Source organism: Dipodomys spectabilis, unplaced genomic scaffold, assembly GCF_019054845.1.
Source record: "Dipodomys spectabilis isolate Male_0828 unplaced genomic scaffold, ASM1905484v1 ptg000289l, whole genome shotgun sequence".
NCBI lineage: Eukaryota > Metazoa > Chordata > Mammalia > Rodentia > Heteromyidae > Dipodomys > Dipodomys spectabilis.
In genome coordinates this window covers 3,410,982-3,424,200 of record NW_024870966.1, presented here as the reverse complement: position 1 = coordinate 3,424,200, position 13,219 = coordinate 3,410,982, and the positions used below count along the sequence as shown (strand labels likewise).

Genomic DNA, 13,219 nt, shown 5'->3' with positions numbered 1-13,219 from the left:
CCTCGCCTCACTACAACAAGCAACTGCCCCAACCTGATCAATAAATGTTCCTTGTGCTAGAGCTGTCACCTTAGCCCAGGTAAGCCACTTAAGGACTAAATTAATAAGTTTACAAGGACACTTATGTAGCTGAAGAACAAAAACACTGAACATAATAAATCGTAGGGGGTCAGTTAATGGCACCAAGGCCATTCAAAGTGAGGAATGGTGGCATTCATTGACAGAACACTTACTGCAGATTGCAGAAGCTTGAGGTTCACAGAGAGAACCCCAGGACAAGTGAGAGCTGATGGGCACAGACTGATGGTGTGTCACTGAGCAAAAAGAACTAGACATGGACAGAGGAGATTCTTAGACGCTGAGGGGTCAAATGTTCTCACACGCACTCTGCTTGAAAAAATATATAACACAAGGAGTGCCCAGAGGCTTCCATAGGCTTCTCGGAGAGGGGGATGATCATGTTTGCTAAGAAGGAACACTTAAAGAAGTCGTGAAGGTGGATGGCGCCACTCATGGAAAAAATGAATACCTCGATATCTCCTAAAAGGGAACAAGAGCTTCAGGATGCCAATGTTCTTGAGGCTCCCATACCACTCTACTCTGCCTCCCAGAGCTGGGGCTGCCCACAGCCTTCCTGCTTAGGAGTAGGGGTGGCTCTACACAGGGGAGCAGCCCACGGCCACTGTGGCCAGGCCAGGCAGGGAGAGGGGCAGCTATGAGGAGGATCATCACGGCCTCAGGACTGCTTTCCCTATGTAAGCCTTACACCACACATTCCATTGACACACACTTGTCTCCCCCACAGATATGCCCACATCCTCACCCCTGCTACCTGTGTGCGTGGCCTGATTTGGAAGCAGGGTCTTTGCAGAGGCTCTTGGGGATGCAGAGATGAGACTATCTTGGATTTAGGATGAGCAAGAAGTCCAATGTTGGGTGTTCTTAGAAGAGAGAAGAGGGAGCTGGGCGCCGGTGGCTCACGCCTGTAATCCTAGCTACTCAGGAGACTGAGATCTAAGGATTGTGGTTCAAAGTCAGCCTGGGCAGGAAAGTCCATGAGACTCTTATCTCCAATAAAGCACCAGAAAACCAGAAGTGGCACTGTAGCTCAAGTGGTAGAGCTGAAGAGATGAGGGACAGTGCCCAGGCCCAGAGTTCAAGGCCCATGACCGCCAAAAGAGAGAGAGAGGGAGAGAGGGAGAAAGGGAGAGATCTGAGACACAGAAATACAAAGACCACTTGAAGGCAGAGGCAGAGGTTGCGTGGTGTTGGGGCTACAAACCAAGGGATATGAAGGATTGTAGTGGCCCCGGAAGCCGGGAGGGGCGTGAAGCAGTGCTCTGCGGAGCCACCAGGGGGCCAGCCCCACGGGACTGACTGTGAACTGCTCTCCTGAACCATGAGAACAAACTTCTGCTGTTTTGTGCTACTAAATTTGTGATGTTTCGTCACAACATGCCTAAACCACAAAGATACCTTTGTACCTCCACATTCCCCTCACCCCCTACCCTTTTCCCTGGGGTTCCTGAGCAAGTTGGAAGCCCAGAAGAGGTCTGACAACAGACTCATTGCCAAGTGACTAAGTTCCAGATTCCTATGGGGACCTGTTCATCCTTTTCTAGTCATTTGGAGGGGAACAGACAATATTTCAGGATTGGTCCTTACACATGAAGAGGTGGGACAGGAAGAATGACAGTCCATTACATCTGGAAATAGATTTTGTCTTCTAAAGAAAGAGGTTTTGTTTTGCCAGTTGTGGGGCTTCAACTCTGGACCTTGGCGCTGTCCCTGAACTCTCCAGCGCAAGGTGAGTGCTCTACCACTTGAGCCACAGCACCACTTCCGGCGATTAATTGGAGGTAAGAGTTTCACGGACTTTCCTGCCCAGGCTGGTTTTGAACCGTGATCCTCAGATCTCAGTCTCCTGCGTAGCTAGGATTACAGGTGTGAGCCACCGGCACCCTGTAAGAAAAGAGGATTTATAAAAACAAAATCTAAGCTGATCCAATGTATCCGCTTCTTTATGTAGCGAGTCAGTACCTCTCATTAGCTTTGACTTACAAATCCAGCCTCATAAAAAGGAAATAATAAGAAAGGTAAAGAAAAAGCCAAATCTGATATTGTTGAACCAAGGTGAGAAAAGACTCGACCATTCCCAGAAAATAATTCACAGCCACACTCTTTGCCAAGATCCAAAGGAAAAAAATTTATTTACAATAGAGGATTTTATTCCAAACATGCGTTTGTTTTTTTTTAAACAAATCAGCAAATGCAGGCCAAGTTTACACTCTTTAAGGCAAGAGTCCCTATGCACGCTGTACATGTTCGTAGTAAATCCAAAGCTGCTCACCCTGGGAAGTCGTGTACAAATGGCAAGACCAAGGTCAGCAATTTGTCTTTTATTATAGAGAATCAGACAATCTCCCTGATACAGGAACTCTGAGGTCAACTTGCTATGAATTAGACTAGGAAAATGCAAACCAATAGCAAGAAATCTTGATAGTCTCCTCAGTACTGCATACAATCGAATCGACTCTACGTAGGAAGGAAGTACAGTAGTGCATACAAAAGGTGAGAAGAGAACCTGTCCTCATCCTGGAGGGGCAGCAGTGTGCCGACGGTCATATTGCACGCAACGCTCAAGTCCAAGCATTTGGTTCAAAGTTAGCTTTTCCCCATTTTGGCAATCAGTTCATCACAAATCTTGGTGAGTTCTTCTATCTCTTTATTCTGAAAATGAAGACAAGGAAGATGTTCCTGCTGCTTGAAATCAGACCAATCAGAAGGGTCCTGAAGGGCTTTATAGGGATGGGCTCTGGTCAGTTTCTGGGTCCTCTCCCTCCCAACCCCAAACGTCATCTAAAGCAAACAACAGAAATGACTGGGAGCCAAATCTTGGCCAGGTTACAGAATCTCTTTGAGCCTCAGTTTCCTCATCTTTACTTAAAATGTAGGTGGTCACAGCTAAGAAATAAGTTGCTATTGCTGCCGCTGCCATTCCTGCTGGGCTGTCACTGGTGATTTCTCATCTTACTGGAATATTTTAAACATCAGCCACTGAAGATATAGCAGCACCCAGCGCCTGGGTGCTGTCCTGCAGCTCTTTTGCTCAAGACTCGAGCACCGTTGCTTCAGGCAAAACTACACTGTGGGCTTTTTGCAGATTACTTGGAGATAAGACTCCCAAACTTTCCTGCCTACTCTGGCTTTGAATCTTGATCCTCAGATCTCAGCCTCCTAGTACAACAGGTGTGAGCCACCAGTGCCTGACTAAAAGAAGTTACCATTAGCCAGGTGCCAGTGGCTCCCACATGCAATCCCAACTACTCAGGAGGCTGAGATCTAGAGGATATCTAGATCTAGAGGATCTAGAGGATGGAAAAGTGGCTCAAGGGTTAGAGCATCAACCAAGCAAGCACACTGAGTAAGGCAAGGCCTGAGTTCAAACCCCAGTACTCAGGCTGGGAAGGTAACTCAGTGGTAGAGCGCTTGCCTTGCAAACTCCAGTACTGAAAAAGAAAAGAGAAAGAAAGGCAGTGAATACTGTCCTCATTACTTTTAGTGAGGAAACTGAGACTCAGAGACATTAGGTGTTTCGCTTAAGTTCATACAGCCGGTCAAATGTGGCCCGTCTGGAATAGAAATTCAAGTTGGCCAGGCTCTATGCACCTTTGCTATCATGCATATTAAAAGTGAGGTGCAGCAACTCCTGGATGAGAGGTATCTGAAATAGACGCCTGGAGATTCTCCAAGCTCTAACCAACACCCACAGCCTTGTACTCTACGGAGTCACTCTTCGGAGTCACAGGCAGACACCGTGAAATGCTTTATAAAGCCCAATGGGGTGAAGTGTCTCATGCATGCACACAGAATAGCTCTGGGGAATTTTATCCCTGGCAAGGTCCCTTCTATGTCATTAGGGTCCTCTAGAGAAGAAGCCATGTGATTAACTCATTCCTCTGAAGATCGAGTTTAAAATAAAATGGTATTTGTAGGCATATTTTTATCTTTCCTGTTGTCAAACTGTGCAGGCCAGGCTCCTTTCTTCTTTGTGTTTCAGTCTGGCCAGAAAACATAGCATTATCTTCCCTTAACAAAGGTAATGTCTGAGCAGGCCAGGGAGTCATCTGACTATCCTGATTCCTGCTTTACCCAACACCAGGGTGCAATCTAAGCACCACTAAATCCTGAGAAACATAGATAAAAATAGACAATCTCCAAGGTGCTGCTACATTACACGCCCAGAAACATTCAGTGAACAACTGCTTAGCTACCCAAAACGATGGTCTTTATTTTTTATTTTTATTTATTTATTTATTTTGCCGGTCGTGGGGCCTGAACTCTGGGCCTGGGCACTGTCCCTCAGCTCTTCAGCTCAAGGCTAGCGCTTTACCACTTGAGCCACAGTGCCACTTCCGGCTTTTTTTCTTTTTGCTTATGTGGTGCTGAGGAATAGAACCCAGAGCCTCATGCATGCAAGGCAAGCGCTCTACCACTGAGCCACCTTCCCAGCCCCACGATGGTCTTTATCTTAAGGGGACTTTCCATTTTTTAGGAGTCACTGATTATCAACACGTAATGAATTATGTGCAATAACTAAACATTAACACTGCAATGGCACTCTCAGTAATTATCAATGAGTGAAGTACTGCTTGTATTCCCTGCTCTGACTGCATTGCTTGTCTCTGTGGTTAGAGCTGAGAAAACATATACGGATAAACATAACTGGCATATTCGACATAATCTACATTCCCTTCCTTCCCCCTTCCTTCCTTCATTTGTTTGTTCCTTCCTTTATTCCCTCCTTCCCTTTTCCTTCTCTTTTCTCCTTCCTTCCCTCCTTTCTCCTTTCCATTTCTCTACCCTGCTTCCTCTCTATGTAGTCCAGACTAGTTTTTACCTTTTGACTGTCCTGTCTTAGCCTCCAGAGTTCTGCAGTTACAGGTGTGCACCACCACACTCAGCAGGCTTGTTCTTTTGTATTTTTATTTATTTGTAGCCAGTCCTGGAGCTTGAACTCAGGGCGTGGGCACTGACCTTGAGCCTCTCTGTGCTCAAGGCTAGTGCTCTAGCCACAGCACCACTTCGGGCTTTTTCTGTGGATGTGGTACTGAGGAACTGAACCCAGGGCTTCCTGCATGCGAGGCAAGCACTCTACCGCTAAGCCATATTCCCAGCCTCTCAACTTGTTCTTTTTCAGATGCAGTCTGAATACTAAACTCCTTGGCGGCTGCCAATTTGTCATTTGCATCCTAAGAGGAAAAGGAAAAGGCAGGACAGTAACTGTGCATTGTGCCCAGCTGCCCGGATTCTGAAGAATCAGGAAGAGCTTGGAGAACAGCACCAGTGAGTGGGCCTGGGTTAGAGTCACACCTACACCTTGGGGAAATTCACTCATCTAAAGGAAACTGAGGTGAAGGACCAAGAACCCCACTTCTTAACTCCCTGGGCTTTTTGTCAGATGCCACCTCAGTTAGTCACAGTTAGTGCTCACCTTATTGCTGGTTGGCCCAGATGCTCCTCTGGACCATACTAAAATTCCTGTTAGTCTGGGACGGCAGAGGCCATAGGCTGGACTCCTAAATGCCCATCTGCCCACAAGGGACGCCCTCCCCCATACAACTGCAGGAAGGGCACAAGAAATGCCAGTGCCTCCGGCTACCAGGGCCTCTGATGTTTCCAGGGGAATCCATGGCTGGAAACCTCTCGCCTTCAAGAAACCCGCCCAAGGAAGGACCTGCCTCCGCTCACACAGCCTCAGATTTACGAGAGCAAGGCTCGAAGGGACCTGCTGGGGTGACAGATCTCCTCATGGGACACAGGGAGATGGCGTCCACGGTGGGCCGGCTCTAGAGTGGATATCAGAAAAACCTAGGGACAAGCTGAGTGACCTGAGGCTCTGTCCATGGGACCAGAGGCCGTCCGGACCCTTCTGGCTCTGACACTGCCCACTGACTGTGTTACCGGGCACCTCTGCTCTGCCAGGGTTGGATGCAAGGGTTCATGTACAATGCCCGGCACATCACAAACGCTCAACAAATAGTTGACAAATGAATGAATGAATGAATGTTGAAAAGGAACAAGAAGCAGGAAGAAATACTCACATAGGTTACAGTTGCAAGAAAGTCAGAAAGGAAGCCCGTAACAGGGCTGGCATTAAACTGGATCTTCCAGGAACCACAAGTGTGTGATGCATGAACTTGACTGAAATGCTGCCATGGTTGTGGCTCTGCCCGCGAGTCCTGCCTTCGTTTTCTGATGGACAGGCCTCAGGGCAGGGGGCCAGCCCCCACCACCTGCAGACCCCACTCATCCTGTTACCTTCTGCTCCAGTGTTCTTTCCAGAGCATCGACTCGCAGCTGCTCCTTCCGCAGGCTGGCCTGGTAGGCAGCTTGCTCCTGCTGGGCCTTGCCTCGTACCTGGGCAATCTCAGCGTTGGCCCTGAGAGAAAGGAGTTCTGTCACTGTGGGCGGCCATCCCATGTCTCCCTCCTCCCAACACTAGGCAGAGAAAGGGGCCTGGACCCAGCCTTACCCACTCAAGCCTGAGTGGAGAAGGGTACCCAGAGTCTCCAACCCCAAACCACCACTCTGTGGAAATCCTGGTCATTACTACACATGTCCTTCACTACCACAACAGATGCTCAGACTGTGTCCCCGGCACAAGTCATGCTGAAAGACGTGTGTGGATCAGCCACCCTTCCCCAAAACCAAAGTCGGATGCAGACTCCCAGCTGGGCAGGGCCTGAGTTACCTGTCCAGCTTCTCCTCTGCATGCACCTTCAGGGCCTGGTACCTCTGCTCCTCTTTCTTCACGCGGGACAGGTACTCTTGTGCACATTTCTTCAGCACTTCTTCATTCTGACATGGCAAGGGGCAAGGGTCATGGTCATGAGAAGAAACCTACAGACTGATGCTGTAAACCCCAGACAGCTAAGTCTGACTGACTGACTCCCCAGCCTTGGAAAAGCCTCCTCCTTAGTCGACTCCAAGTGGACCTGCGGGGCCTCCTGCCCTCAGGTGCCCACCGACCCTCCCAGCCCCTTCCTGCCTGTGCACTGCGCATGCCCAGCCTCCTCCTCTGCCTGGGAACGAGGGCACACCTTGCGGAAGCCTTCCAGGACCTCCTTCATCTTCTCGTATCTCCTGAAGAGGTCAGCCAGAGACTTCTCCACGGAGTTGAGGTCAGCGAGGGCTTGCTCCTTCTCCAGGACCAGCTGCTGCACTGTTTGGTGGGACACAGACTTCTCTCTCTGTTCATCCTCTGGCAGGAGAGACAAGAAGCCAGACAATGGAGCCTGTGGAGTCCAAGCTGGGTCTCTAGGGGCCAGCAGAGACCTCAGCTATGATTCAGCCTATGTAATAGGTACATTACAAATTCTTGGAACAAATCTACTTTCCAGGGCCTTACCAGATGGCCTCTAAAGGTAAGGAACCCACAATCTCTGCATCCTAGACCAGAGCCTGCACAGTATCACACAGCACAGGAATTAACCTGATTAATGCAGGCCCTTGCAATTCTACACTGGAGACCCCAGATAATTCTATTTCCCCTACACCAAAGAAATCCTGGGGTGGGGAGTGGCCGGGGATGGGGGGGGGGGGATGGAATGCCTCCACTCCCTTTTGGGGAAGGCAAGATATAAGCATGTTATAGCACGGGTTCCAGAGGTGGGTCTTGCTAAGTATTGTCAAAACAGACAGAAAAGTTCACAGGGGGAGAAAAAGGTTTCTTTATCTCTCAAACATCCCAGAAACGCACGGCCACAAAACCCATTCTGCCCTGAAGTTCTGTCTCATGACAACCCTGACATCTTCTTGGCTGCAGAAAGCGTGTGAGTCCAGGCAAAACAAAGATAATTCTGCAAATGTGTCTCTCCATGATGCCCGGAATTGAACTGGCCCAGTTTAGAATGCTGCTCTCTGGCCCACCTCTGGTCCTCTTCTATCCCAAGTCAGTCTCCTATCCCACATGTCTAGGAAACCATGTCTGTGTTGCAGAACAGGCTCTGGAGGGCTGGAAGGGGTGGGGAATAAGTTGTCTGTGGCTCAGGACTGGATCTGAGAGCTGGCTTCTACGGAATCACAACTGGCATTGCTAACACTGGCTGCAAGGGCAGCACCAGCCTTCCTGGGCCCTTCTCTATGTTGAGCACTGAGCTGACTCTCTCGCTCAATGCCCAGCACTAGCACTCAAGAGCAGACCAAGTGTTCTAAAGTGTGAACTAGGCCACCGGTTCTGCACAGAGCTCCTCCTACAGCCTCCTCTGCACTGGGAATGAAGTCCAGACTCCTTCACCCTCTGTCCTCTTTTCAAGCCCTGATGGCCTCAGTTTCCTGGATGGCTCCTGCCCTGGGTCTCCAGAGGTCCCATAGCTTCCCAGGGCTCAGGCCAGTCCCGCCAAACTCTGATCCCATCAGCTCCTGGGAGCTATGGGAAAGGCTTCCTCTCCGCTCCTGAGACTGTTATTCTCTTGTAATAATCATAGAGAGATTTTACTTTGGGCTAAGAAGTTTTCTGAGTTAGATGTATGCTGTATGAGGTCACACAGCTTCATTTCCCACTTGAGGTGGTTCTCACTAGTGAGGATCCATTCGAATTGGTCAGTGGGCACTGAGATTGAGTTCCCCCTCTTCTGACTCGGGGGGGGGGGACGACTGGGTGAGCGGGGAACCAGCCCTGTGCTGCAGGATGGGGGCCCTGCCCGGGGAACCAGAGGTCTCCCCAAACATCCCCCATCCCTCTTTCTCTGCTTCTGTGATTCTGGAGGCCTTAGCACTCTTGTTCCTAGCAGCCCAGAGCCACCAGGACAGTGATCAAACTCCTGTGTCTGACAGCCGGGGTTCAAATCCTGATTCTGACACTTCCCAACTGTGTGATCTTGAGCAAGGTTTTTGAGCTCTGTGGGTCTCAGCCTCTTCCCGCTCCCCAAAATAGGAGATGACATTGATCTATCTCAGGGTATTTGGGGAAGAGTAAAGGAGAGGCTGAATATAGAGCCCTCGACATCCAGGAAACGTTGGGTGTTGGTGAGACACTGTCTACAAAGAGCCCTGAAACGATCACCCCCATTTCACCCCCAAATCTGAGTGGCAGAGACTTGAATGGCAAAATCTGCGGAACAATGGCTTGTCAAATGGTGAGCATTTTAACACAGGGAACAGAATAGAATCACCAATGACCTATATGCTACATATCCTCCCCTCACCAGGGCATTTTCATGTCCCACTAGCAACCAAATGCGTGTCTGTATTCTCTGACATTTTAGCTACTTCCTCAGTTCCCATCATGCTGTTCAATGTACGTTCTGGGCGGATTCAGGGCCACATACGCATTTCACTGGGCAGGCTAAAAGAGTCATTTATCAAACCAAGCCCATCTGATTTCCTGGATCTAAGAAATCTCCTGCCTCAGGTTTCCTTTCCGGACTTTTAAAAATAGAATTGTTCAGGAGACTGAGGTAATGAGACGCTGCATAAATCTTTTGTTACATGACCAATGCAGTTAGAGTCTTAAAATCAGGAAATCAGACTTAATCCAAAGACACAGAAGACTCAACAACAGAACAATGCCGCCGACCGCACCACTGCTTTTCAGGCAACACACTGTGAAATCAGGTAGGGAATGAAGCAAAAGCACAAAAGAAAAAGAAAAAAAAATAACAACTAAGAAATAGCAAAAGAAAACACAAGCAGAGGTGGCAATGGACAGGGGCCAAATGAGGGGGAGAGCGTCTACTTACCAGGCTTGCCTGCTTGTTTTGCAAGCGTAGGGCAAAAGCAAAAAAAACGACAACCACAACAACAACAACAAAAATGGAAGCAAAACAGATCATCAGGGCAATTGTTAGAAAAGCAGAAAAGAAAAATCAATTGCAACAACCTGGAAGGCAGAAAGCATTGAGCTCTCTTGGTGGATTACATTCTGAACAGCCACTATTTGAGCGTTAGTAGAGACGGGACAGTGACCCTGGGGCTGAAACATCTGTAAAAGACGTGTGGGAGCCACGGAGACGGAAGAGCTAGCGTGGGTGGAGTGAGCTGGTGTCCACTTTAAAATGCTTTTACATTCACTCTGCTCCTGGGCTGCCGAGCTCAGGCGGGAGTTCCCTGCAACCCAAGTGATGCTGAGTAAGGGAGTGACAAGATTAGATAAATGTGGAATCCAGATGAGGTTCACAGGCGTGTTTCCATATATGGAGAGCCTCACACCTTCCCCCAAAAGAAGGCACTTACGCCCACAGCAGACAGCTCCAGTCATATCAAGGACATCAAGGACACGGGGGACCTTGACATGTCTAGTGGACTGCGGCAGGGGCAGGGACAAGTGCAGACATACCACTTTCCTGATAAGGAAAGTTCTGGAAAAGGGGATGGCAAATGAGGAGCAGGTATTGACGGGGGAGAGGATTATGTGGCCAGGATCCCCAGCACCAGGCAAGAGGGAGACTGATAGCAATCTGTGGAGGGCCAAGTGGGTAACACATTATACATACACTCTCTCAAAATGGCCTTGGGTTGAAAATGTTCTGGCTAGGGCTGGCAAGGTGGCTCAGTGGTAGAGCGCTTGCCTTGTATGCATGAGGCCCTGGGTTCGATTCCTCAGCACCACACAAACAGAAAAAGCTGGAAGTGGCACTGTGGCTCAAGTGGTAGAGCGCTAGCCTGGAGCTGAAGAGCTGAGGGACAGCACCCAGGCCCAGAGTTCAGGCACCACGACTGGCGAAAGAAAGGAAGGAAGGAAGGAAGGAAGGAAGGAAGGAAGGAAGGAAGGAAGGAAGGAAGGAAGGAAGGAAGGAAGGAAGGAAGGAAGGAAGGAAGGAAGGAAGGAAGGAAGGAAGGAAGGAAGGAAGGAAGGAAGGAAGGAAGGAAATGTTCTGGCTGCTCTCACCTGCCAATCAACAGGGCCGGCTAGCCCTACGTTCCCATAAGGCCATGCCACTCCTGCCAAGGTTTTCACTGTGAGTTCCCAAGAGGGAGCATTTGCTCCTATCAATGTCCCCAAAAGCTCGGGGTCTCCCACCTCCACTCCGCCCCTCCCCAAGGGCCAGCTCCAAGGTCAAAACCAGAACCGTATGATGAGATGTGGCAGCCTTCCAGATGAGCTACACTAGCTTTACATGATGACCTCACATCCCCAAATTCTTAGGAGGCCAAAAGTTGTGCTGGGCGTGCCAGATACTACGTATTGGAAGACATAAATCCTTCATCCTGACTGCTTTTACCGGTATTTTTAATTCCAAGAGTTTTAACCTTTATCTCATCCATATGTGTTCATAAATCCTCCCCCAGCCATATATCAAGAAATGTCATCCTGATGGAAGGCATGTGCCGGGAGACTCATGCAGCTTCCGGAACTGGGGGTGAAATGGCCTCCGCGGCCATGCACCGCCACGGACGCTCCTGAGAGCAGAAGGTTCTCAACTGACGGCACCAGCACCCTCGCAGCCCCTGGTCTGTGTTCCCAGGGACACACTGGAAGGGAGGGGGTCCCACGTGGGAGCAAAGCGCTGGTCTGCTAGCACAGGGTCAGGCCCGAATGCATCCACCTGGTTCACAGCCTGTGGAGAGCTAACCCCAGGAATCCTCAGAGGCAACGGACTTTAAAAAGACTGATTACCGTGACCCTAAGCAAACACATAGATAGCTAGACAGCTAAACAAATATGACCTCCAAATTATAACCTCATTTCTGAACTGTGGTCCTAAGTGTAAAATCTCAGGCTTGGAGCTTCTGTAAATTTCAGAAGAAGGAGAAGAAGAAGAAGGAGAAGGAACAGAAGGAAGGAGAGGAAGAAAAACAGGAGAAGGGAGGGGGGAGAGGGGGAGAGAGGGAGAGGGAAGGAGAGAGGAAGAGGGAAGAAGAGAGAGAGGAAGAGACAGAAAAAAATGAAAAGAAAAAAGCTCCAATTGTATATAACTTGAGGCTTCCTTGCTTGCTTGCTTCCCTTCCTTCCTTCTCTTTCTTTCCTTCCTTCCTTCTTTCTTCCTTTCTGTTTTTGCTTTGTTTTTGGTGCTGATCCTGGGGCTTGAATTCCGGAACTAGGTGCTATCCCAAGCTTTTGCATTCAAGGCTTACACTGTCCCATTTGAGCCACAGCACCATTTCTGACTTGACTTTTATCTATCTATCTATCTATCTATCTACTTATCTATCATCTATTTGGTGATTAATTGAAGCTAAGAGTCTCACTTTCCTGCCTGGGCTAGCTTTGAACTTTGATCCTCAGATCTCAGCCTCCTGAACAGTTAGGATTAGAGGTGTGAGCCACCAGCACCCAGCTAAGAGGCTTTCTTTTATTATGGACCAAAGCAATCTGCCAGCACCGGCTGTCAGGGCACTGTGTTAAGGAGGACTCTAGGCAGTGGCTCCAAACCTATATATAAAAGCTGAGCAGAGGATTCTGTTCATTAAGACTACACTAAATTAGGGTTTAGGAACTTGCTTCCTCTATTCCTGTACACTAGGACCCAACCCTAGTGTATTTCCTCAAGAGGAGACAGGCCCTGGCTGAATCAAACAGTGTGTACAGAGGTTGGAGTTCATGAGCAGGGACAATGGAAAGCTCTTCTGGCAGGCGTTGCTCTTTTGGGCTGATTCCCAGGAGCTGGCTCTGAGCCCCCGACCCTCAGCGCTCCCCTCCCCCATTCAGAAACCACAGGCAGGTCTGCGCCTGGGCAGGCACCTACCTATCATCTGTGCAATCGTCTTCTCGTACTCGGCCACGATTTTCCTGCAGGAGAAGCAGATGCAGATCAGACTCCAAGAACAGAGCAGTGTTTAAGCTCACATCGTGCTGGGACTCAGCATTCCACAATGTGACCCCAACACACAACAGGGCCAGGCTGGCTTCACATAGCAGGGCTACCCTAAGTCTTCTCCTTGCACACCAAGTGGGTTCCTTTTCCTAGAGCCTGATCCAAACGCACAACTCCCTGCCATGGAGACCCTGACACCACCCAGCTGGAAAGGGCTTCAATGAGGTGGAAAGGGGCTTCACAGCTACAGGGCAGCTCTCCCCAGCTTCCCGAGGGCAGAACCAAACCCCACCCCAAGCACAGGTAACCTCACAGCCAGGAAAAGGAACCATGACAGGGGTTCACTGGGTTCCTCCCAAGTTCCCCACGATTAACTGATCCCCCCCTCGCATCCCAGAATCACAAAGCTGTGATGGAATTTCCCATCTTCACGGAAGATGGGGAGACCATAGGCCTCAGAG

At 49.4% G+C, this 13,219-nt stretch overlaps 1 protein-coding gene across 3 annotated transcripts in view; it reads right to left on the bottom strand.

The window, feature by feature from the left end:
* Positions 1 to 2,186: 2,186 nt before the first annotated feature.
* Tacc2 (transforming acidic coiled-coil containing protein 2) overlaps positions 2,187 to 13,219 on the bottom strand; it is a 126,515-nt gene continuing 115,482 nt past the window's right edge. For all 3 annotated transcript variants that reach the window (XM_042701419.1, XM_042701421.1, XM_042701420.1), the window contains 5 exons: positions 12,690 to 12,733; positions 7,104 to 7,264; positions 6,755 to 6,861; positions 6,322 to 6,442; positions 2,187 to 2,730 (listed from right to left, as the gene is read on the bottom strand). In XM_042701419.1, coding sequence (XP_042557353.1) covers positions 2,665 to 2,730; positions 6,322 to 6,442; positions 6,755 to 6,861; positions 7,104 to 7,264; positions 12,690 to 12,733 — 499 coding nt within the window. In that variant the 3' untranslated portion in view covers positions 2,187 to 2,664. The remainder of the gene's footprint in view (positions 2,731 to 6,321; positions 6,443 to 6,754; positions 6,862 to 7,103; positions 7,265 to 12,689; positions 12,734 to 13,219) is intronic.